Source organism: Tympanuchus pallidicinctus, unplaced genomic scaffold (assembly GCF_026119805.1).
Source record: "Tympanuchus pallidicinctus isolate F22 unplaced genomic scaffold, pur_lepc_1.0 scaffold19, whole genome shotgun sequence".
NCBI classification, from domain to species: domain Eukaryota; kingdom Metazoa; phylum Chordata; class Aves; order Galliformes; family Phasianidae; genus Tympanuchus; species Tympanuchus pallidicinctus.
The window spans coordinates 13,285,185-13,310,229 of NW_026294710.1; the positions used below are offsets into that span (position 1 = coordinate 13,285,185).

Below are 25,045 nucleotides of genomic sequence, written 5' to 3' on the forward strand. Positions count from 1 at the left end.
TTTTTCCTCTGGAGCTCCAAACGGCTGGAATGATTTCACTGCTACTTTCCATAGGTAAGCCTTTTAACTGCTTTCCTGGCACCCTAAACTGTAGCATCACCCACAGGAACTGAATCCTGGGCACAGGAGGCTCAGGTATGCAGCTTTGTGTACTGATTACGTACTGTCTCATATGCTTCTCCACATCCTTTTCTGTCATGGCAATTCCAAATATGAAACTTCCTAGGACAGGCACTGCTGCTTAGCACCGAGAGACACCCATCTCATTAGTCCTCTGTATTAAGATTTTTGCATTACTACTATCAGGAAGAGGTTCCAAGCAATGGTGGCAAAAGAAAAGCACGTAAAGGACTTTTTAATGTAAGATACTTACATCGTCTGCTTTGAGAGAAAACTGTGCTCCACAACAATCCAAACTACTATCTTTTGATACAAGAGGAAGAAAGGGTTTGCAGGTTGGAGCGGAGGGCAAATTAAGGAGTGTTGATAAGTGTATTGTGGATACCGTGGGCATGCTCTACATCGGTAGAATTTTTACTTGCAAGTAAGAGGAGTTTATCTGGGGACAGCACTGGCAAGCTCTATCTCGATGCTACGATAGCTCCATTCCTCACGCAGCAGTTCCTCGACTGCTTTAGTTTACAGCTCAGAGTATTAAGTTTAGCTGGAACTGGGTCAGCAGCTGCCTCACGAGCTGCTCAGTCATTCCTACAGCATGCCCGGTAATCTCCATCATATAAGCAGGGTGTAATTGCTTCAATTGTCTGCTTTTAATTTGGTAATGCATGCAAGACAGCACCCTTGCTCCTAGGCTCTTCTGCAAGCCTTGCCCATATTTCCTCTTCTTCGGCCATTAGCCTGTCCTTTTGCAGCACACAGCTTATTTTCAGTAGAGTATTTGGTGCTGCTCTGAGTCTTCCTATCCAGCAACTTGGGACAAAATTACAGGGAAAACTCCGCAATATGCTTAAATTCCCCAACAGGACGGGATGCATGCTTACACAGTAACTGTAACTATACAGAAAAATATACAGAAATGCTACCATGGATTCTTATACAGAGTTAGACCTTTTGTTTAAGAATAGTACTACTTGCTAAGGACTGAGTTACGTAATGACTGAGATTTTGTAGTGGCCATCAGCTGCTGTCAGCTCACAAATCCAACCTTCCAGGTTGTGCTTCTGCCTCCAAAGCTCAGCATCCGAGCAGTAACTTGATCATTTGCTCCTACAGCATGACTGCTGGCTAAATAAGTCATTGTGTGAACTAAAAGCTAAATTAAGGAAACATGTACTTTTAGGGGTTAAAACGAAAGAGCAGCATTCTGGAGTAATACTGGGAATTGGGGCCAGCAGAAGAGCATTTACAGTGGATTACTAAGCTTCCCAAATCACCAAAGAGGTAAAGTCCAGCAATATAAGACTCCTTTGTAGCTAACTAAAAATACATTGTCAGTGGATTTGTCCAGTTTTATGTATAAGCAATACTTCTTTCACCTGAACTAATACTAGTAGTCATATAAGCCCCTTATTGCCATGTGCTGCATTTTTTTTGCTAATCTTCAAGGATTTAGCTTCTTTGCCACATACCTCAGGGCACCAACTGATAAAGCTCTAACTCTCCATTTTTCCAGGACACCAGCAGTGCGGCCTTGCAAAAAATGAAAATCGCTCAAGAGATTTAAAGGGGAAATTTATTTTTAAAATCCTGACGACTTGCAGCAAAGAGGTGGATTTTAAAAAAGCTTATCTATCAAGAATCAGTTTAAATTTTAATTCTATCTGGGGACTCTTTCATGCATTCTAGCTTTAAAGTTTATCTTTTGACAGGGACTTTTTGCCAAGGTAATGGGCAGCTTTGTCAATTTAATTTGTCCAAGTTTTTATTGCTGCTGGACTCCTTTTCCTAATACATACATGTTTGGTCTCTGTTGAAGCTTTACCAGTTTATATTTGTTTGTGTAGCTTTTATATTGCTCTAAAACAAATTAGATGGAGAGATTTGGGGAATAATGCAAAATATACGAAAAACAAGCAACTTACCTCTATTATCTATGTGTATGCTTAACTTAAAGAGAAAAGTCTGCAGAAATTCTCAGTCAGATACTGACAAAATGCCTCGAGCATGAGGGGCAGGGAGAAAGCTGCCATGTAGACAAAAGGAGGAGTCCATGCAGCAGCTTTGCTGCAAGCTAAAACTCAGACATTAAATTAACAGGGACAGCTGGAACATCGCCCTGTCAATCACTGATTCATCCATGGCAGACAAATGTTAGTTTTCCAGATCCCCTGGATTCTGCATCGAAAATCCATTTTCCAACTTGAAAAACTGGTGTAAGTTTTGAAATCAGCAGTTTGCTTTAAATCTGCCTGGTAGCACACCAGGGTACCGTCTCTCACAGCATCAAAAATGGATAGCAAGGAATATCCCAAGTCCAAGCTTGTACAAAGTGTGTATTACACTCAAAGCAGGACGTAAAGAGAATCTTTGTAAAACCAGAACGTAAGCAATGCTTCCTAAAGCTAAGGATAGCGATTAAGGAAATCCTGTATCCAAGGTTATCAGTATCCAAGACAATCTCTTTCTTTTCTGCTTGTTTTTTTTTTTTTTTTGTATTAACAATTTAATGCACAATATAAGTTTAAGTGACAAAAAGTACAGCAAACCTTGAATTAGGGAAGTCATCCCTAATGGGATTTTAAATCAGATAACATGCAAATATGCTAGTTTCATTTTTTTATATATTAAAGATATTCTCAAGATTAGGTGATATTGGAAAGAAGGAACTGTCTTTGGCTGATATAAATCAGTAAGAGCTACAGGAGAAGAAGTAGCTCAGTCCATTTGAAAGTCAGGTCTCCCTTCTTCATCTCAAGCTTAAAACTCTAACTGAAAGGTGATATCTGAACATTCAGAGTATGCATTTAGACTACAGGTTGACAACAATTTTCTTATTTCCATCTAACTGAAGCAACTCTGTGGTCTTCCTAATAGAGGACTCAGTAGCTCTGACATACAAATAATGACTTACTCTAGGGTGGTCTGTTCCTCATTTATGGCCATCTGACCAACCTACAGACTTCTACAAGCTCTGAAACAACAGACTTCTAGAAACTAAATTTGAATTTTATATGAAAGGCTGTTGGCCCTACTAGAGAAAATCTACAGAACAAAATTTGGGCATTGCAACACAGCATACATTTGTTCTGCATTCTGCCAGTAAATGTAAGCCTTGGTTTTTCTAAGTGAAAAGCGAGTTGAGGAAAACCAGAAATCTCATGCAAAACCAAACCAAACCAAATCAAACCAAAACCAAGGCGAGACAATCTCATATTTCGAATTCACAAAATTGAGCTTCCATTCTTTTGCTTCTCAAAGAAGTGGAGCAATACCTGAAATTTCTAGGGTACTTCTTACTTTGAGGTGTTTATTTTTGTTTGTTTGTTTGTTTTAAAGTGTATGAAGTCTGTGGTCGCATATCTTACATAATCAGATATGCTTCTCAGCAGCAAATTCAGGAATCCATGTGCACTTATCAAACAAGTATGCCATCTCAGCTCTTTTAAATAACTCACCTTTTCATGTTTATGTTTCTCTTTTTCTTTCTCCTTCTTCTCTCTTTCCTTCCTCTCCTTTTCCTTATCCTTCTTTTCCTTTTCTTTATCTTTCTCCCTTTCTTTCTTTTTCTTCTTCTCTTTTTTGTCTTTTTTCTTCTCTTTTGGTTTTTCTTTGTCCTCAAACAACTTTTCAGGAAGCATAGGAGACAAGGAAGGTAACATGCTGGGAAGTCTCATGGCAGTTGGTGTGCTGAACAAGGGCAAAGACATTTCTTTGGGAGGTAACACAAGAGGTGCTGATGGAGGCTTTATCTTATCTTCTTTACTCTTATCTTTAACTTTCTCTTTGTCTTTCTTATCCTTGTCTTTTTTGCCTTTCTCCTTCTCTTTCTTCTTATCTTTATGTTTTTCTTTCTCTTTTTTGGTATTGCCATCTTTCAACTTTACTTTTGTGTCAGCATCCTCAAAGTCTTTTAGTTTGAATTTATAGGGATCATGTTCATCATCTTTGAGAAGTTCCTTCCACTGAAACTTTGCCTCCTTGTTTGCTTCCTTGTCTTTATCCTTTTCCTTGTTCTTTTCCTTCTCCTTGTTTTTCTCCTTGTTTTTCTCTTTATCTTTTTCCTTTTGTTTCTCTTTCTTCTTCATTTTTGTCCTCAGCTCTTTCTTCAGTTTCTTTTTTACTTCTACAGATGAGGCCAACTTGGTTTTCTCCTCATAGACTTTGAGAAGAGGTTCTGGAGTTGGCGGTGAAGCAGAAGGAGAAGAGAAGTAAGCGAAGTTCGCAGGTGGATTAGAAGGTGTTCCCATGTTTGCCTTTCGAATGACCTCATCAATCGAGTCATCCATTGTCCATGAAATGTCTGAACTTGAAGTCCCACCTGATGGAGGTACCGGAGTTGCTCCTGCCTTATTAGAACAATTAGCAGAAACAGAAGGTTTAGGAGTTGTAGTTGTAGTCTCCGAAACAGAAAGTCTTTTCGGACTGGTAAAAATTTCCCCCTCTGACTCAGAACCAGAGGAAAACTCAAAGGGATCGGGTTCTCGTTCAGCACATGCACGAGCAATCACAGCATCTATTGAATCATCAATAGTCTTGTCCATCACTGGTAATTTCTTAGTCTGGTTTTCAATATTTGGCTTGGTCACAGGCTCAGGTGGTGTCTGTCCTTGTTTTACTTGAATGTTTTCCTTTCCTATTTTGTCACTTAATGCAGCCAGAGGGGTTCTACTTGGTGTTTCGGGCTTAACAGGTGGTGGGGGAACATGAACAGGAGCCTTTGGACTTTTGGGACTTTTTGGGCTCTTGGCGCGACCTGGTGACTTTTTTTCTTTGGATCCAGTTTTTGGTGAACGTATGGGACTTCCAGCAACCACTGGTGAGGGAGTAGTTTTAGGTGATTTTGTCTTTTGTCCTGGAGAACTTGTTTTGGACTTTGTCTTGGGTGCAAGCGGCTTTGACTCTAATGTCTTGGGGGTTGGCACTTGTGATTTTGCAATAGGAGCCAACATTGGTGGTTCTGGTGAAGGAGGGGCTAAGTCTGTACTGTCCTGAACATGAACTGGAGAAAGCATTGGAGGTACTTTTTGAGTGTTTATTGAGCTAAGAGGCTCACGTGGTTCCAAAGCTCCATCTAGAGCGTCTGCTTTAGAAACAGATAGTTTTGGTCGTTTCACGGGTGGAAATTCTTCAGCATCAGGACTTTCTAACGGTCTCTTGCTCAAGTAATTTTCATCATTAATTGCCTCGTCCTCTTCCATATCTCCCTCTTCTTCCAGCGGCACCTGCATGGCCTCCGCAGATGTACCTCCATCAGTTGGTACTTGCTCCTCTTCCTCTTCTGTAACAAAGAGAATTTTAAAAAAGCATTAGGGATAATTCAAAATGCATTTTACAGAAACAAATAAGCATCAAAAGTTCATGTGCATGTTAGCCCTCATATGCTACCTCTTACATTAACTGCCGATAAAACCACTTCATAGCAGTTTATTTGAAAGAAAAGTCAGGAGCTACTTCTGGCTCGCATCACCTGCTGACACAACTGGAAGGTCCCCCCATTCCAGTGTAACATCAAACACTTGAGAGAAAGACATGAGGACAGACCTCACCCGTAGTGGTAAACTTTCTGGAGCAGGTGACATACAAAAATGCCCTGGTTATTTCTTGCTGCATCAGTTTGAATTATATGAACCTGCTTGATCCTTTTTAAACTATGGAAGAGAAGTCAAAGTGGCTTTTTTTTTTTTCTTTTTTTTTCCCTGTAACAAAGTGGACTGCGAGGTGTCATTTAAGTAAAATCCACTGGAATTAGCTGTCCTGTTTAAATATCACAGAATTTTGATGGTGGATTAACTACTAGGAAGACGACTTCCTAAACTGGATTTGTTTTTCTTGAAGCGGCGCAGCCCGAAGGATGAAGCAGAGGACTGAGTTTTGCTCAACTGCCAGGATCTGTTTCTGATTCATCTTAACAGCTTGCTGTATGTGGACATTAGTTATTATGATTACATGGGAGCACCCCTGTGTCACCGTGTGTGTGTGCTTGTTTGGATCAGGAGCACACCTTTGAAATTCATCTCCCCATCACCCTGCTTACTGGTGTTTTTTTGCATCATGGAGCAATTCTGGAGAACATAAACTGGATTCCTGCTTTACTGAAAGCAAAATGAAAGATATTCTGTCAGAGGAATACACCTAATGCTTGAGTTGCAAGTGGACACTCAGGCTATGGGACCAAAAAAAGCCAACTTTTGAAAATAAAACAAATCCTGAAACATGAACAGTTATGAACATCAGGCACTATTTAAAGCTAGCTAGTAGACGTCTCATGTATGGTTGCTCTGCTTTTGATAAATTATTTTGTTTTTCAATTGCAATTGCTCAATTTTTCCTACATATACCATTGTCTTCAGTCTCACATGTGTCACATTAGAGTGCAGAGAAGGGAGAAAATTCACTCAATATCTCCCAGAAAATCCATGGCAAGTTTGAGAATGAGAACCTCTGATCTCCTGAACCACAGCCAAGCACTTTATCCTCTTGGCTACACTTCCTCACTTTTAAAATGGAATTATTTAAGCAGGAAAAAGGATTCCAGGTCTGGAATAAGAACGTCCACACGGGAGTTAAACTGACACATTTACATTGCTTGTAATTACGTCATTACATCCATGCTGGTTACATTCCTATGCAGACAACCTCAACTCACCTCACCCTGTGGCTGTGTTAACTCACCTGCAAAAATGGGTGAATTCTGTCCAGCAGAATGATATAAAGTGCCCTAAAGTTCTCAAATGAAACGTGATAAAAAACATTTATCACAACGGCAGATAAAACCCAACTTAACGAGCTGGAGGTTCTGAAGAAGCAAACACTAACGCTGTTTAAAGCTTCGTAAAACAGCATCTTTCTGAAATATCTATTTTTGAGGCATTTATTTTCAGGTCTTCTATGCTGGAGTTTCTTTAATGTGTCAACGCTCTAATTTAGGAGAGTTCAGTCAAGAGCCCTGGGCTGCAGCACAAATCTTGCCAGCATCACAAATTAAGTAAAATGAGCTAGCAACTCTGGCTTTTGCCAGGGCCCAGAGGATTTACAGCAGCCAGCCCAGAGAGGAGACTTTGCCTGAGGATAAAGTCTTAGCCTTCCGTGAAAAACAGAAATGTTAGGGAGTTAGGTTTTGCCTGGCTGGGCACTGACATTACGTTTTCGAAACAGCAAAGTTAGAGTATAACTGAGAAATCACTGTGGGCCAAGCCTGCACCTGCTATGTGGGAAAAAAAATCTGCTGCCAGATCATGGAAGTCATTTCAATCTCTGTTTAAGCTGTTGCAGAAATCAGTTCCCTTCATCTGCTCAAAATTGTTTTGGGGATGAAGAATTAGCATTCATCAGATGTCATCCAGCACTGGTTGCTACCAAGCAATTCCCTCCCAACCCATTTCAGCCTAATTTGCTGCTGAGAGTTTGTTTTCCTTTTAAATTTTAAAGAGCGATACAGTTTAAAACAAACAGCATATATCAGAACTGGGATTTACAGAAGTCTTCTGCCCTGGCCACAAGGCAAGAAGTGCAGCCAAATTCAGACATCAGGGAAGAGAGGGTTTGCACATACAGACTGATAACATATTTTCATACAGAAACCACAAGGATAAACAGCTGTGCATCACAGTCAATAAAGTGGAAGAGAAATTCCTGCAACTAAGAGTAAAAAAATTCCATTTACTAGAAAAATCAGAGTATTTTTGCTAAAGATTTCTGCTTGGTGTCTGCTTCAGCAGTCACTCTGTTACACTGCAGTTCACAAAAGGGCACTGCAATATTTCATATTTGTGTAACTCCTTCCCATCCCAAGGTGCTTCTCATGTTTTACCTACTCAGGGTTGCTGAAAATGAGCAGCTGCTGGATCAAAGGCAAAAAAACAGTTTCAGAGGAGGTTTGGAGAACAGGAACCGGCGTTTTGTGCAACAAAAAAGAATGATGCTTATTTTTTTTTATAGAAGGCCAAGTAAAGTTTGCACCGGGCCCAAGAAGTTTCTATGATCTTGTGTGGAGATGCCAGGGAAGGGCAGAAGAGGTTAAAGTGCAGTTTGTAGAGGTGAGACCAGAAATTGGGGTATCTTGGCTCCAGCTTTCATGCACATTCCTGCAAGCCACAAAGACAACTTAGCAAGGAAGCAGAAGCATTACCATCCCTTTTATAAGGACTTAGATTTGCCCAAACATCTGGAAAAAATTGTCTGGGTCAGTCCTGAACAATCCAGGGACTAAGGAAGCTCACGAGCACTTAACTACTGACACACATTCACCACTTTTCAGACATGCTCAGATGACAATCTGGAATCCTATCTTGGTCAAATGAAACCCAAATTTCTCTTGGAACAAGGCCATGGTCTGATCCTCAGCAAGGACTGGTTTTCTGCCAGACAGCAGCTTTCAAACCTGAGCCATTGCAGCTGTGCCCATGGCAGAACACAATAAAGCACTTTTTTGTTTTTCTTCTTTTTTTTTTTTTTTAATTAGAGAAAGTGAAATCTCTGTCTTATATTTAAGAGCTTTTGGGCCCTGTTTTCCTTCAGAAGGATTTACATTGGAGCAGGAACCAAATGTGGGAAAGCATCAGCCTTTAAAGGCAATCTGCTTGACTTGGTGATGAGCATCTAAGACTGCGTGACTCCTTTTTACCTTTGCCCATCTCATTCGCTACCAGGCACTTTTCAATGGGCAATCCTTTGTGCACCAGATTGCTTTTGAACTCGCTTTACTGTGATGTCTCCCTGTTTCCAACCACCTTATTAATGATACTCCTCCTGAGTTAGCATCTATAGGTCAAATGGATATCACCTCGGCCATCTGCCCTAATAACTCTCTCCTGTAATGAAAGAAGACGAGAGCTGTTTGGGAGGTTTCTCAAGATAACAGATATATATATATATTTGTTAGAGAAGTCAGTGCTGGATCAATATTAATGCTCACGTTACTAAAGCTCCACAGAGCAATTGTTTATTATGTCAGCCGTCCCCATGTGCAGAGCCTGAGTTCAAAGGACCCAGAAGTGACAAGCTGACAGCTGTTAGCACTCTGCTGATGAACGCAGTGTTTTAAGAAGGCCTTTCCTTCTTGAGCAAATTAGAGGCAATGAGCAGGACATGTAACACTGGTTGTTAAACTGGAGCAAGACTTTCACTTCCAGGGAAGGACAGTTTTGAAGGTAAGGAGCAAACACTCCAGCCCTCTCTTGATGCAAGTCTGCACCATAATCTTGGGCTGGTCACACCGTGTTCTGCTGTCTTCCCATTAGATAACTGATGACAATTTCATCTCACAGAGGTGCAGTAAAATCTGAACTTGATAAATACATACGTCCTCAGGACTGCAGGAGAGAGAACATTACAATGAAAATGCAAGCCGTAGGGATCTGTCACCACTTCAAATGCTAGAAAAATTCTTATGCTGAACAGTTTAGGCAAGAAACCAAAACTCCTGCACCTTTCTAACAAAAAACTACTACAGAAGCACATTTCCTTCTTTGTACACCATGTTCCCATAGCACAGCAGAGACTCCAAAACCAAAGGCTTATTGAATGTATACCTTCTTAATTTGGCCACAGCTCAGTTTCAGGACAGTAATACTCAACACTTCAGTAATAAAGTTCCAAGATCACGATGCTCTGGGGTCTGTTTGTCCTTACATCTGAGCCAGGGGTACAGGAACAGAAATTCTGTCCTTATTGCACAAAAGGAGTGCAACGACCCATACCATGCTATGGTGCTCTTCTGGCTGCCCTGTTAGAGGAGCCTTGTTGCAATTTCAACAACAGGTGAGATTAAACTAAAGGCAGGAAAAAAATATATGCAAAATTATTCCAGTTGAAGAGAAAAGCACCTATGGACAAGCATTCTTCAAGCAAGAAAAACTGTGACACAATACACATAAATAAAATTTAAATTCATAGAATATCCCAAGTTGGAAGGGACTCAGACGGATCACCAAGTACAGCTCCTGGCTCCATCGAGGACCTGCCAAAAATGAGAACATGTCTGAGAGCCTTGTCCATATGTTTCTTGAACTCTGGCAAGCTTGGTGCCATGACCACTGCTCTGGAGAGGCTGTTCAGTGTCTGACCACACTGGTGGCAAGTGGACGGTTGAACTAGATGTTCTTGGAGGCCTTCTTTAAGCTTAGTGATTCTATGATTCTACAACCACATTCTTGGTGAAGAACCTTTTTCTGATATCCAGTCTGAACTGCCATTCACTTGGTCAACACTAGCCTTTTTTGGGTGTCTTGAAAACAGCACCACGAGCACTTACATCTAAAGGATGTTCTAAAGAACATGGCACAGAGCTGGAAGATCTCTGCTCAGCCCACAGCCTGACCAAAAGCTTACTCTGTCTGTTGGCCAGTATTGCTTTTAAGGAATGCTTCAGCTTATTTTTTGGAAACTGGTTACTATTTCCCTATTTTACAGAGTGGTGATAGCATAAAATCATCTAGCTAAGACCTAGAGATATAAGAATAAATCAACTAAATGCACAAAGCTCTGGCAGGTAACAGTTCCTGTGGAAGCCAACCATATTTATTAAGAAATGCAAGGTTTTGGATTTTACATTGATAATACCTATAGTATCAGTATCAGCTGTCATAGCAAACCCACAAGGATAGGGTTCTGAATGAGCTGTTACTTCCATGCAACTCAAACCTGCTTATTTTCAACAAATGAATCTTTTATATATCTTACATATCTCTTGTATAATCTGTTGTTTGTTTTTTTTTTTTTAAATATAACTTGAACTTCCGCTTTCTAAAGGACATTACTTTAGACCTATCAGTAGCTCATGCATGTCTTTCACACACAGCTCTGTTTATATCAGGTCTCTGTGTTTCTTTGCACTGTGTGGTATCAAATACTTAAGTATGAAAGTTGAAAGTCTCTGGGTTTTTAAGGAAAATTCAGACTCAGGAAAGGAACTAATGTAGCAGTGCCTGTATTGAAATCTTCAACTCATCTTTCATTCCAAGCACATGCTCCTCAAGACAGCACGGATATCAAGTTGAAGGTTTTATATACAAGCCAGCTCAGCTTCTCAAATGCAGGAGATTGTTCCCACCCCAACATATGAAACTTTAAAATGAAAAAAATACCAACAATTTTCATGCAGACTTCCAAAATCATTTTCCTATTGTCTAGACAAAGCACAAGATTAAGCTAAAGATATCTTTTGGGAAATTTTAAGTCACTAAGTCAAGAGCTTAATACACTTATCATATTCTAATAAGTAGCAGCTATTGACTTCTGCTAAAAGTGAAAGGCCTTTTTCTTATGCCACAATAGGTTTTATCTCTTTAACTTGTAATAACAATGGCTTTTCCCCAAAACAAACAGAAAGCGTGCTTGTAGTCCATAAAGGAAATTGATGGAAAAGCAAGAAAATTCAATCCTGATATCCTACAGGCCAATATCCTGATATCCTAATGCAAAATGAACACACTAAGAAATCCTTGATATGTTCTGAGCTTAAAATGACAGATTTATACATATAATTTCTCCACTGTGCTAAAACAACTCATCACTGATGTGACTTGTTTACCAAACAGATGCACCATCCACCAACTAAAGGAGATCAACCAACCTAATACCAAACTTTGACATTTTCCAAGTAGCACTCTTTGAGCAAGAATGCTGGTAATACTGCACCATCACAGGAGCTTGTTTTCCATGTACCTCTGACGTGACCACTGACATTAGGGCCACAAAGATGGTGAAGGACATGGAGCATCTCCCCTATGAAGAAAGGCTGAGTGAACTGGGTCTGTTCAGCCTTGAGAAAAGAAGACTGAGAGGGGACCTGATCCAGGTCTATAAATATCTGAGGTGTGAGGGGCAGAATGGCGAGGCTGGACTCTTTACAGCCGTGTGTGGAGACAGGACAAAGGGAAACGGCCAGAAACTGCAGCATAGGAAGTTCCTCACAAATGTGCACAAGAACTTCAGGGTGAAGGTGATGGAGCACTGGAACAGGCTGCCCAGGGGGGTTGTGGAGTCTCCTTCTCTGGAGATGTTCAAGACCTGCCTGGACACCTACTTGTGTGACCTGGTGTAGGGAGCCTGCTCTAGCAGGGGGGTTGGACTCGATGATCTCCGGAGGTCCCTTCCAACCCCTACGATTCTGTGATTCTGTGATTGCCATTGAGTTCACTCCAGTGCACTCTCAGTATTTTCTAAAATGGAGAAAGCACAAGTGTATTTAAAAGAAAATAAGAGCTTTTGGATCAGTTAGTGATTTTGTATGCGTAAGTAAAACACAGTGAAGAGGATGTGAAAGGCACTTTAAGTCAAACATCCATACGCCTTGGTGATATTTGAGAATTTTGGCCTGAATGAATGGGCGGTGCCTTTCACAATCTGTACCAACCTGGACTGAGCAGGACTGACAAAGCTGATACATACTTTTACCAGTCACTCCAGAAGTAGTCCTTACCCTGTCAAGAAGATAGAAACGATGAAAACTCCCCTCCATGATGAAATTTTAAAATACAGATGATGGCAATCATCTGGTTGAGGACTCATAAATTTCCACACCTGTTCAGTCACAAAGCAGTTACCTCTCCACTTTCTTGAACAACTGCTTCACACTCCTGGTAAGGCATCTCTTGGTATGAAATCAACAGAGAGATGCATGTTTTGATGCCAAGAGGAGAATTAAAAATGCATAGTTCACCAGAACCAAATCACAACTACTAAAGGTGCAGTTCTATCTCACAGTATTGCTTTAAAGAAATACAATCCCATTCTTTCTTTTGCACTGGTTTAAACATTAATGCAGGAAAAAGTGGAAATAAAATAAGATTAAAATAAGGTGAAAATAAGAAAGATCACCTGTTAGCTTGAATTCTAACCATCAATCTGATCTGTGACGCTACTACATAACCTTTTGGGCTAGTGGAGTGCTGAGAGAAGTCCTGCACCTCCTTTCTTCTATTATCACCTTTCTCCACAGTGAACTGACTTAGTGGCTGACTGTGAAGGAAATACATCTGGTGTGTATGTGCCGGGGGGGGGGGGGATTAGAGAGATAATGTTGGTTTTTTTTTCTGTTCAGCTGGCAAAGCAAAAAGCCTGTCTCAAGCTCACACAAACCTAAGGGTGTGGGAAATAAGACAGAGGTACAGAGCATCCCTCATCGGGCATCAGATCTTGGCTTAAAGTATGGCATAATGTGCTGCTTTAGCTCCCAGTGCTGCTCTAGGATACTGGATGCCATGAGAAAAACATCTTTAAATACTTACAAGCGGCGGTCCTCATTATAATATTTTTTAGAATATGCAATGTTTATCAAGCCAAACTACCCAGGATTCTTGAAACGACACACCCAACTTCCTGCTGAAGACAGAAAAACACAGTTGGCAGATTGTTATCAGCTGCACTCACAATCTCTCTGACCTGACAAAATATCAGTCCTGCATTTGTGCTGCACACAGCAAGCAAAATTCTGTATGAATTAAAAAAGGGAGACTTTACTTTCTCTCTGACTTCATCATAGCAAATCAACAGTTTCTGCAGATTACAAATACATATACAAATAAGTGCATGTGCACAGCAAGGTTATGCTAATGTATCTGGAGCTGAAGACTTTGGATGTAAGGCAAAATCAACCACAGAAGCATCTTTAGCAAGTGATCGAGCAACACCACGCGTGAGAACCAGGCAGCTCCCTCCATGCTGCAGGGCAGGCTTTATTTTGTTGTGTTTAGTCACCTTGGTGTTGCTGTCTGCCACCTGCGATGAAGCTTCTCCCCTGACATCTGCAGAATAGTGTGATGTGAGCACCTCCACCACCTGATCCAAACGTGCAGCTGGAGACAGGGAACCTCCACAGCAGGATTTGGACCAACCTGCATGCTTTTTATCATCCTTCTCACTCCCTCTGGGATGTCCAGTGCTCAACAGAGTGGGGAACTTGCCCAGGTGTATGAATGCAGGCATTGAGATTTTCTCTTTAAAGGAACATTTGACTTCCAAAAAATGAAATTATTAGCAAAGACAAGGTAATTAGGCAATGACAATTCATACAGTACAACCAATCAATAACACAGTACATTAGTGAGACTGACAGAGGTGTGAAACTGATCTGTTATAAATGGCTATAGACTGACCAGGAAAAATGCAGCATTTCCCTAACATTCGGCACAATAAAAAACTAAAATGCTATATAAGCAAGCCAACCTGAAATGACACCTAGTATTATAAATGGCCTAATCTATATGTTAATACTGTTGTATCACATAACTGCAGCAAGACTAAGATAACAATATGACTTTGGGGTTTCTATGGCTACATCCTGGGCTAACGTGCCTGAAAGGCCTTGCTGCTGACACCACACAAGCTTTCCGAGTGCTTCTCTTTGGTTATTTATGATATGATTTATGATAACGACAACATCTCCTATTTTCTCCCCTCGTCAGATACAATAAATTGCCATCGTTAATCACCGTTCTTGCTTCAGCTATGATTACAATAGTATAATGGGGACTAGCTATGGTAATACAGAGTATTAAGGGGTTTTTCCCCTCCTTTAAAGAAAAATGCACAAGTAGATCTTTGCAGCCAATGTCAATACCTATAGTATTTTAATAATCTTCCCACAAGTATTTCTGGACAAGATTTCTGTTAGGACTGAGATTCTGCACCGTTCCTTTTTGAAAAGATCTAATTTGTCATCTAAAGACCCCAAATCCATGTAGAATTATCGGTATCTCGTAACTCTCAGATGTAATGGGAGGGGTTTATATGGATTTTTCTTGACAAAAGGGAAGCAGACGATCAGTCTTTTCACTGTGCACGCACACATCTTATCCTGGCTGAGCTTTCCAAACCAGCTTCTGAAGTATCACAAATGTTACTAAAAACAAATACACTAAACCTGCATATAAACATTTCGAAGAATTTTACAGTGCTTTTCCTTTTCTACATTACTGTCCTGTGTAAGAAAATATACTGCTCTACCTTTAAAAAATTCCTGCGCTAAAGAAATCCCCAGGTGTTAGAAAACATTTGAGGAAGCAGCTATTTCTACTTACAAGCAAAGGAACACTGTCAATGTTTATTACATTGGGCCCAAATGTACTTCACCCATCCTAACATCTTTTACCTGGCCTTGCTGAATTTGCTTGAGCCCTACAAAGATTTGCAGCCTACACACACATCTATACGCACTTGGATACAGATGTAAGAAATACTGTGGTTATTTCATAACTTATTTTGCAACAGGGCCAAAGAACTGGAGGGAAGGGATGGTGACAACGTTCATCAGCACAGGAAAGAAGTCCCAGCTAAAAGGGAGCACTGAGGGACATGGTTAGTGGACACATGGGGATGGGTTGATGGCCAAACTAGTTGATCTTAGTGATCTTTTCCAATCTTAATGATTCTGATTCTGCAAAAAAATGCATGACCAGAAGGAAGCTTTGGCTCAACACAAATCAAAGACCACCAGCACACTTGCTGTGAAGCACAAAAAGCAACTTTACCATTGTCAGAAGGTGAGTAGTGTTTGCATCATCTTCAAATAACTTTGCTCAACAACTCATTTGGCCACTAATTGTCTTTCTACTCCTCTTTCTGTTGTGCGTTACTTGCAATTGCAAGGGCACACTCAAAACTAAATGATCAGCTGCTCAAGGCAAGAACTATATCTGTGTTTTTCAAGGTGCATCGGTTACTTGTGGGCACTGGGAAGAAAGAATATAGACTATTTTTTTCAGAGACACTTCCTTACATTAGATTGTCTCCATTGGATAGGAAAGGGCACATTTCCCAAGCTAACTGAGAAATATTTTATAAAGCTGAGAAAGATGGGGCGAAGGAGAAGTTTACTTTCAAAATACAAATTGAGATAAATAAAAGCATCAATCAGATGCTGTGCACGAAATAAATGGGAAGAAGTCCATCTGCACTGTTTGGCAAAACCCTAATCAGCAGTATCTATCCATCAGGGTACAGCTGAACATACATTGTTGGAACTTTCAGAAAGACTTACCCTGATTTTGACTGGAAGTTCTCATTAAGGCTAACAGAGTTATTATATTTGCAAAGTAACAAAGAAAAAAAATAAGCACATACACCATACATAGATGTGTTTACCAAATATTCCAGCTGCTAGGAATTGGGCAGATCAGATAACTTCTTTAAGGACACCAGCAGCAATTAGGAAAACTGTTGTCATCCACAGCAATGTGTTTATTAAGGTAATTAGTTACTCAGAAATACACATACACAGTTCCAGCTATGGCTTTGTCTGAACAGCATCTGAAAACTCACAAGTTTGTGCTGACAGCACACAGCCCAGGACCTCAGTGCTCTGTGCTGGTAGGATGTGTCTCAGTACAAAACTCCACACTTGCTGGGAAGAATTCTGAGATACAACACGAATCCCATAACAAACACAATCTTCTTGATCTAGCAGAGAAGGAAATCACTGATGATAAGGCTTTAATAAAGCTTGACAAGCCTCAAAATTAAATTTGCTGGGAAGGGTTCACCCCCGAAACAGATACTTTCAAGATTTAAAGAGAGGAAAATGTTTACTTTAAGAGTTTTTCCTTACAGCTACAAATCCCATTAGACTCTCTTTGTCTCCCAGCCTATCTGCTTTATTCTGTATGGGAACACGTGTTATGTGTCTGCCTTCCTCTGTAACCTGCCCTGCAAAAGGTGCCCATCAGAAGGGAAAAAACTCATCAGGCAGCACGATCACCTATACAGCTATATGGCAGCACTTCTCAGTGGCACTCAGCAGCCATTTGGAATGGGACCGTTCAGTCCTATGCTGAAATTAGGTTTAAAATGCTGCTGTCAGCATTGCTGGAAAAGAAAAAAGTGCTGTGAGAGCATGGGGTGAGCGTGCTGAGTAATAATTCTGCAGGCAGCTTCCCCCTCCAGCACAGAAACTGGTGCAGGAGGCTGGAGGAAAATTTAAACCACAGCCAATTTAAAACCTCCGCTTTTTACGGTGACCTTATAATTTTTCAGGGACAGCTGCTAAAATCTATTGCTTCTTTCTGCAGGACCTCATGGATCACGGCAACATCTTCAAATAAATCTCACTCACAAGGGAGCTCAGAGGCTTAGCACTGAGCAAAGCAGGCTGCTGAGTGCTCTTCCAGAACTAGAGCTTTTTGGGGGACAACATGAAAGGCAAAAGCTTTTTGCAAAGCCATCGTTGCAACCACAAAACAATCCAGCAGTTCTGCAGTTGCTGCAAGCCATGTGAGCTAAGCAAAAAGCAGTGCAGAAACCAGAGCAAAAGGACTGAAGAGCCATTCAGAGACATCAGAGCCAAATATGTGAGGAGAGCTGGGGTGATGGCTGTGTGAAGGCTGTCTGAATGCATGCATGGCTGTCTGAAACATCCAGGAAACATAGTCAAATTTCAAAATGTCTAATTTCAAAAACATTTATCTTTTAAATACAAAGTTACGTTCTGATATTGACCAAAATCCAACAGTAAGGCTGCACTTTATGCTCAACCCACTCTGAAGTATGCAGCAGCCTTCATTTTGAAGCAAGGTCTGCCCCAGTGCTTTGAATGACCTTGGCAAAATTCTTAAAACAAAACAAAACCAAAACACTCACACAAAAAAACAGGACCTCAAGCTCTAAAGCTATTTTAGAATCAACTTTGAATAATTGTCCCACAATAGGAGTTTTCTTGATTAATTGCATAAGATAAGGCCTATTTTTCCTTGCTGGCCTCCAGTGACTCCCTCTACTTCCCATAATCACTTTTGTCTCAGTCTTCTGTTCGCTGGGAACCGCTAAGAGAAAAATCAGAGATACACCAACTCCATTACCTGAGGATTAGCCAAGAGATAACCCTATGTATTCCATTACTGACCATTATTTGAGTAATTATTCAATCAAGTTTAGGCCATGTGAAAGATGCACTAATTGTTTTGTAAAGCTTGCCCGAGCTGCATATCTGAGGGATGCAACTTGTGTCCTTTAGCAAAACAAAATGATGTTCTGATTGCAAAGGAAAAAGGGAAGCGGTTTGTATTGAACTCTGCTTTTTTAAAACCCTAATTAGCCTTAACTAGAAGTTAAGGATCTATTTTGATCAAGTTTCTGCACAAGCTGGGTTGCATGCATATGCTATACAGAAATTCTGCAGGATATTGCTTTTCCATCTAAATTATTTAAAAAGTGGTACATGGCAATTAGGTTTCTAGCAGTTTACAAGATAAGCATCCTCTATACAGGAAAGGAAGGATAGCAGAGAAACAAAGACACCAAACAGTAGGCTCAATTTAAACAAGAAACGCACACACATCAGCACTAGACTCAGATGGGCTTGATATCCTATTTTAACTGAATTAATGTCTTTTAGCTAACTAATATTTTTCTTGGACACATGGGAGAAATGAAAAAACCTTATGAAAACAAATTTAGTAAAGGAATTGGCTTCAGTAGGCAGTTTTACGTAACATTAACTTTCCACTCAGATATTAAAAAAGAAATCCCTCATTTTAGAGTTGTCAGATTCCCATGTAGTCTTCCTGTCTCATGGACTCAAGGCCTGCACCCTCCCAGGTGCCTCTGGGCTGAGAGGGAACCAAGTTGCTCAGGGGAGCCTGAAGATGCTCTACAGGGAGTAAAAAAGCTACAAACTGAAGACAACTTCTTCATCTCAAGATACAAAACTTCCCTCAGTTGCCATTCACTGCAACAGCATTTACAAATGGTGGGAAATAAATCCACAAGTATTTATTTGACCATCATGCCATGCTTTCTTAACCCATGCTCTAAACTCGCTGTCATCAAACAAAATCTACAGCCTCTGTTTTCACAAGTCCATCAAAGATCTCCCTGCACTAGATCTCATACAGTGCCTTGCACAGGTTGTTTTCTAGACACAGCTTCACTGTGATTCTAAGACAGAAATAACCTGTGAACATCCACTGTGGTACTCTGGTGACGTTCAACCTAAGTTGCTTGAGTATTTTCCAGTTCGTGGCTAATGCAGACAAAGCTCTCACACTGCTTTCAAAAACTCCAATTTCAACCACCTTCCGCTGTGTAATTTACAAGCCAGAAGTTGGACTTGATGATTCTTGTGGGTCCCTTCCAAAATGGGATGTTCCATGATTCTATGAGTTTTGGGAGACAGAGATTTATCTATGGGAGTGAGAACCATTTACCGGAAGTATTTACCAAGGTAGTCTCAGGATTCAGGCAGAATGAGGTGTGCTCAGCCGTGGCGAGGCAGCTCCTTCCGAGGTAGGATTAACAGAACTGTTGGGGAAGCTTGGGTTTTAATGGATAAATTGTCGCAGCGTACGCTCAGCCAAACTCCTTTGCTGATGAACAGGACTTGAAATTTGGTGGGGAGGGGATTATCCTCCTGCTGTGGCATGTAATTTTGAAGAACGCCCACCCTATTAATCTAGTTAGGTGCCAAACAGTAAGCAGTAGTTTGACCCAAATCCTATTAGCAACAACAATCTGTCATTACCTCCTCTCCCCAAAATGAAATATGCTCTGGGATGCGTTACAGCAAAAATAAATTGAAATGAGGGAAGTTCTGTGTATTGATTTCTCTCTCCTCCCAATTCAAATTGTAAATCTGTGGGGGAGGGACCTGACTAACACTTGTAAATTACTGCAGTTACCCACACTGTCCACAAATAAATTATGAAAAACAATGAAGATTTTCTTTCCCATTTTATTGTTTCTTCTTTTTGTTTTGATTCTTTGTTTTCTTTTGTCTTTGTATTTGCTTCCTTTTGTTTGGTTTTCCTTGCCTGCAACTTCCAAAACCCATAAAACATTACAATTCCTCCCTTTTTCCTCTCCCACATCCTAAGCTTGCTCTGCTCACATTTAGCATAAAAATAAAAACTGGAAAAGGCAAGAACACATTTGGTTTTTGTGTCATTTGTTACATTTTCTTGAACAGTTGAAGGAAATCGGTGGCTAGAGAAACACAAAACTGAAGTCTTGTGCAAAGGACAAAAAATGCAGAAAGCTGATGAAGTGTTAGTCTGTAAGAAGTAATGAAGAGAGGGAGAAATGATAAAGCAAAACTAAAGCAGGAATATGGGAAAGATGGGGATGTGGACACGTAGTCTAACACAGTGAGGAACAAGTCAGAGAGTGAATGAGGAGAACTGCTTGCTGAGTTGGTTATTACAACACATGGTGTACATCCTGCAGATTTATTCCACTACATAGTGTGCATTCTGCAGGCTTTGCTCCCAAATACTCATCTAGGCAGAGTCATAGAATCTTTTGAGTTGGAAAGGACCCTTCAATGTCACCCAGTCCAACTCCCCGCAATGAACAGGGACACCTTCAGCAACATCAGGTGCTCAGAGCTTGGCCCAGCCTGACTCTGAATGTCCCCAGGGATGGGGCATCCATCACCTCTCTGGGCAACCCCTTTCTGTGCACAGGAGTCTCCCCATGTTTGGGTAAGATGATATGTCCTTCATCTTCTCTCAAGGGCAAATACAGACATGTGCATTCAGCCTTCTGTTGGACATGAAGAAAAGTAAGATTTATTCAGAGCTCTTACTTCACAGTAAGACAGAGGATCCTTCTGTTCAGGTGGGACTTGAGATTTCTTTGTTTTTCCTTAATGGCATCTTTGATTCAGCAGAGATCACTTCTCTGTTTGTCTTTAATTTTTTTTTCCCCTTCTTTAATCTGTATTATTTCATAACAAAGTGAGAGAAGGAAAGTTTTTCCTTCTCTCCCTCCCCATCAAGAGCTGCCATGCGCTGAGCTGACAGACAGAAAGACAGAAGGACAAGAACCTCAAATAATGGCTGAGCATCTCTCTCAGAGATGAAATACCACTGAGACAAATCAAAAAGACCTGCCAACATTTCTTTTTGGAGGGACCTGCAGACCTCTTAATGTAGAATTTCAGATCCATATAGATTTGAATTTGTTTCAAGGGCTAGATAAGACCCTAGCAGACATCAGATTCTCATTCTATTTCTTAATTCCCCCTCTGCCTCCATTTATGCCTCCATTTCTGGCTTAGAGAAACAAACACAAAGCAGTGGTGTAATCTGTGTACACCCAGGAACTCATTAAGTTCATTAAAATGACCTCCAGAACTGTGGGATGAAGTAACAACAAAAATAAAGCACTAGGAATTTTACTACAATAACAACTTGTTTCCCTTTGCCATAAATTCTTCATGGGTCTCTAACTCACATTTGTTACCATGGGATAAATACACAGTTCTCTGGCTATTGTGGCTTCCCACAAAAATCTAAGATTTACTCAGCTATCTGCACAGAAAGCTGTCTTTAAAATCTATGTGCCTTATAGGGAGAAAGAAATAGCAAGTTTGTGAGCAAGAACAAGGGGACACCTTCTTAACCACCTCAGAGAGAAAGGTGTTGCCAGGAGTTGCACATATATCTTCTGCAAATTAGAAAAGAAAAAAAAAATCACTTATCCTGGAAAGTGTTAGGAACTGGGAGGAGGAAAAACGGGACCATTTATTCTGGTCACCTGAAGAACTGTAAATACATTATTTCCATTTTTGATATGCTAAGCAAATGCAAGAAGATATTGTCCTTGACATATAACAGACAAGCTGAATGACAAAATAGCAAAAAATATCATTTATCACAAGCAATATGATTAATAAGCTTTATGACCGCTCAAGAATTGCATGTATTTAGAGACAAAAGATACTCAACTCAGAATAAAAGTCTAAATTCATTCTTGCTCAGGAATGATATTTTTGCTGATCCACTGCTTTGGATATTTTGCATTACCAAACCCTGACACTTCAGGATAACCTGCTCATCGCAGAATGGCCCGGGTTGGAAGGGACATCAAGGATCAGGAATCTCCAACCCCCCTGCCTCATGCAGGGCCACCAACCCCCACGATTAATACCAGACCAGGCTGCCCAGGGCCCCATTCAACCTGGCCTTGAACAACTCCAGGGACAGGGGCATCCACAACCTCTCTGGGCAGCCTGTTCCAGCACCTCACCACTCTTTCTATAAAGAATTTCCCCCTGACATCCAACCTAAATCTTCCCTCCCTCAACTTAAAACCATTTCCCCTTGTCCTGCTGTTATCTACCCTTTCAAAGAGTTGATTCCCCTCTTCTTTGTAGGATCCCCACAGGGAGCCTACAAACTGAAAGGCTAATGCCACAGCCATGCATTTTTACAGGCTCTCGATCTACAGATTGCAAAGAGTTAGCACAGACAACTCTGGCCACAGGGCTGTGACTCAGGTGAGAATGTCTATCAACTTGTGCTTGACTCACCACTCAGAAAAGGTTTTGTTTTCAACTTCAAAATGAACATCAAAAGGACTCTGAGACTGTAACATCCACTTGTCTACCACATCCTTCCTTTCCCTGTCCCCCCCACTAAGGATTAGGATGGAGAGAGACGAATTATCTCCAGAGAACTATAAAAGATAGAATTGATTTTTGGTAAGAACTCCAAGGAAGTTCTTAATACGGCCTTATCTCTGTGAGTAATACAGAAATGTTCCTCCGCTGAGTGAGCGCGTATCTTCGAAGCTATCCTTGCCAATGTTATCTCTACAAAAAAGCGGCTTTGAAGGATAGAAAATATTATATGTTCCCCATTGGTTGAAAGGGAACAGTGTCAAAACTTGTAATACGGACTTTAGGTTCTACACCAGGTATTTCCATAACTTAGGGGAATTCAACAAGTTTGCTGCTGTGATGCTAGTGTGAGGCCAAGATAAGATTTGCCCATTCTGAACAATGGAGTTTAATAGCTGAGGCACTTAAAAGCCCCCACATGAACCCAATGATGTGGCATTGCCCAAATTCACAAACTCTCGCATGTTCCTATTTTTCATACGCCATGACTTTGCAAAGCTTATTGAAATCTTAAATTACTCTTCAAATATCCATCATCTGGAAGTACATCATTGAAGAAAAATGTTTGCCTAAGAAGAAGCAATCTCCTATCAGACTAGTAACAACACATGGAAAAACCCAACATAGTTTTGGATGCACAAAAGTGCACAGGACCCTTCAATAGCCACAAAGCTAGATATTACAACCCCCTGCAAAGTGATTCTGATCCCGGCTGCAAGAGTGTTGAAACAAATATTATACTGTATTACCACTGATGATTTAGCTTCCCTACCCAGCTCCGAGTGGTCAAATAGTTGATTTTCTAAGAAACAGATGCCTCTGTTCCAAAAAATGCAGTTTCTAAGACAGACTTCCTGAACTATGCATGAATCTCCAAATGTCATCCCCTTGCCAGCACAGGCCTGTGTTCACATCTAATACCTTTTTATTTTCGGGACGGGACAACTAACCCAGAGAATATACACATAAAGCGTCGTGCAATCTCACAAAACAAACCCAATCTTCCACTGCAGCCGAGCAGTCTGGATTGTGACAAAGCAGAACTTTTTGGTCTTCTACTGAAGCCAATAATTTTGCTCCTCGGACTCCCAGGATTTCTGCTATCTGATGGAATATTTAAGCAGAGAATTCATTCCCCCGGCGGCTCAGCCACCCCACTCCGGTGTTCAATGAGCTCTTGTGTTCTATTACAGAAGAAATGCGATTTTCTGCCCAGCTGGAAAATGATACTTTTTCCCAGTGCAGAGATTTGCACCCTACTCTAACCCATCTAAATAGGTCACAGTCACATTTTCACAAGGCTACCAATACATCCCTTCATAAAATGCAAAAGCTTACTGCACCCAGGGCAAAGACTATCTTAAAAGTGGAATAAAGCCGACTGTCTCTTTAGTGAGAAAATATTAATAAATCAAACCAAGGAACGCGTTACATCTCTCTATAAAACCTCTTTCCCCAATTCTGTGGTCTGGAAAAGCCCTCCTGTATCTCCTTTTCTCATCAATTTTCCTATTTCAAGTCGATCTGAAGAGCCCACTCTGCCGGCGAGCAGCTCAGCGGTGCTTGGCAAGACCCAGTTTCTGTCTCACTAGCATCCCTCTATCAAATGGGACTTACTGATAATTTCCCCAAGTGCCTTGAGGTTCAAGCCCTTATGGGTGTGCCTGCCTCAGCTGAAGCATGGCTTCAATCCTATTGTGTGGGATGCTATAGCTTTGCTGTGTCGCTTTGCCAAAAAAACCGGAGGCATCCAAAAATATTAGGAGTTTGAGGCTTGAGAAGATAATTCATTTTTTCAGGCATCTTCTGAGCATACTTCTCCTATGTTGCCAGTCAAACATGGTAATTAAGCACTGGTTAACAGCACACGTTCTGGGAAAGCACACGCTGGTCTCAGCAATCCCAACGTAAATCTGGAGTGGGTTTGAAAAAGTCAAGAGTTAAACCCAGCATGTGAGCAGACTGAAACTTCCAGTGTCAAAATACAGTCAAGGCAAAAGGAATAAAAACACGGAGAAAGGGGATGCTCAGAATTGATTTTTCCAACAAGGCATTTACAGGCACGCAAAACATGATCTCCACTTCAAACATAAAATAGTCATTGTGCTGATTCGTTACAGTACGACTCGCTAACGTATTTGATTCCACATTATCTGAAACTCGTAGTTATCCGAGGTCTCATCTTCTTAATGGAAGGGAAGGTACAAAAGCAGAGCACTCACTTTAACACACAATATATTATCTATACAAATTGGTACTCATTCAACAGACAAACTTAAAAACCAAATTACGGTACCCCACCAATTTGATACTCCGCAGCAGAAAACACTGCCTAAAGCCTGACAGCTTATAAAGCCTTTTAATGACATTTCTTGGCAATATAGCACACTGAGTCCTGACTACGTGCTAAATGTAGCCAGAAAGCTCCCATCAGAAGAAAAGTTTTGCTAGTTGGTTACAGTCAGGATCTCAACAGATATTAAACAAGTATTGTGGGCTAGCACATCCATGTGATAAAAACATTTGTTAGCATAATGTCCCAATGAAAGCAAAGCTCCTGCTAGCCAACACGCCAGCCATCTCAGAGCAGGT

At 40.8% G+C, this 25,045-nt stretch overlaps 1 protein-coding gene across 1 annotated transcript in view; it reads right to left on the reverse strand.

The window, feature by feature from the left end:
* Positions 1 to 25,045, reverse strand: part of TAF3 (TATA-box binding protein associated factor 3) — a 113,505-nt gene that overhangs the window by 23,520 nt on the left and 64,940 nt on the right. The window contains exon 3 of the mRNA XM_052680969.1: positions 3,576 to 5,398. Within this exon, the coding sequence (XP_052536929.1) occupies positions 3,576 to 5,398 (1,823 nt within the window). The remainder of the gene's footprint in view (positions 1 to 3,575; positions 5,399 to 25,045) is intronic.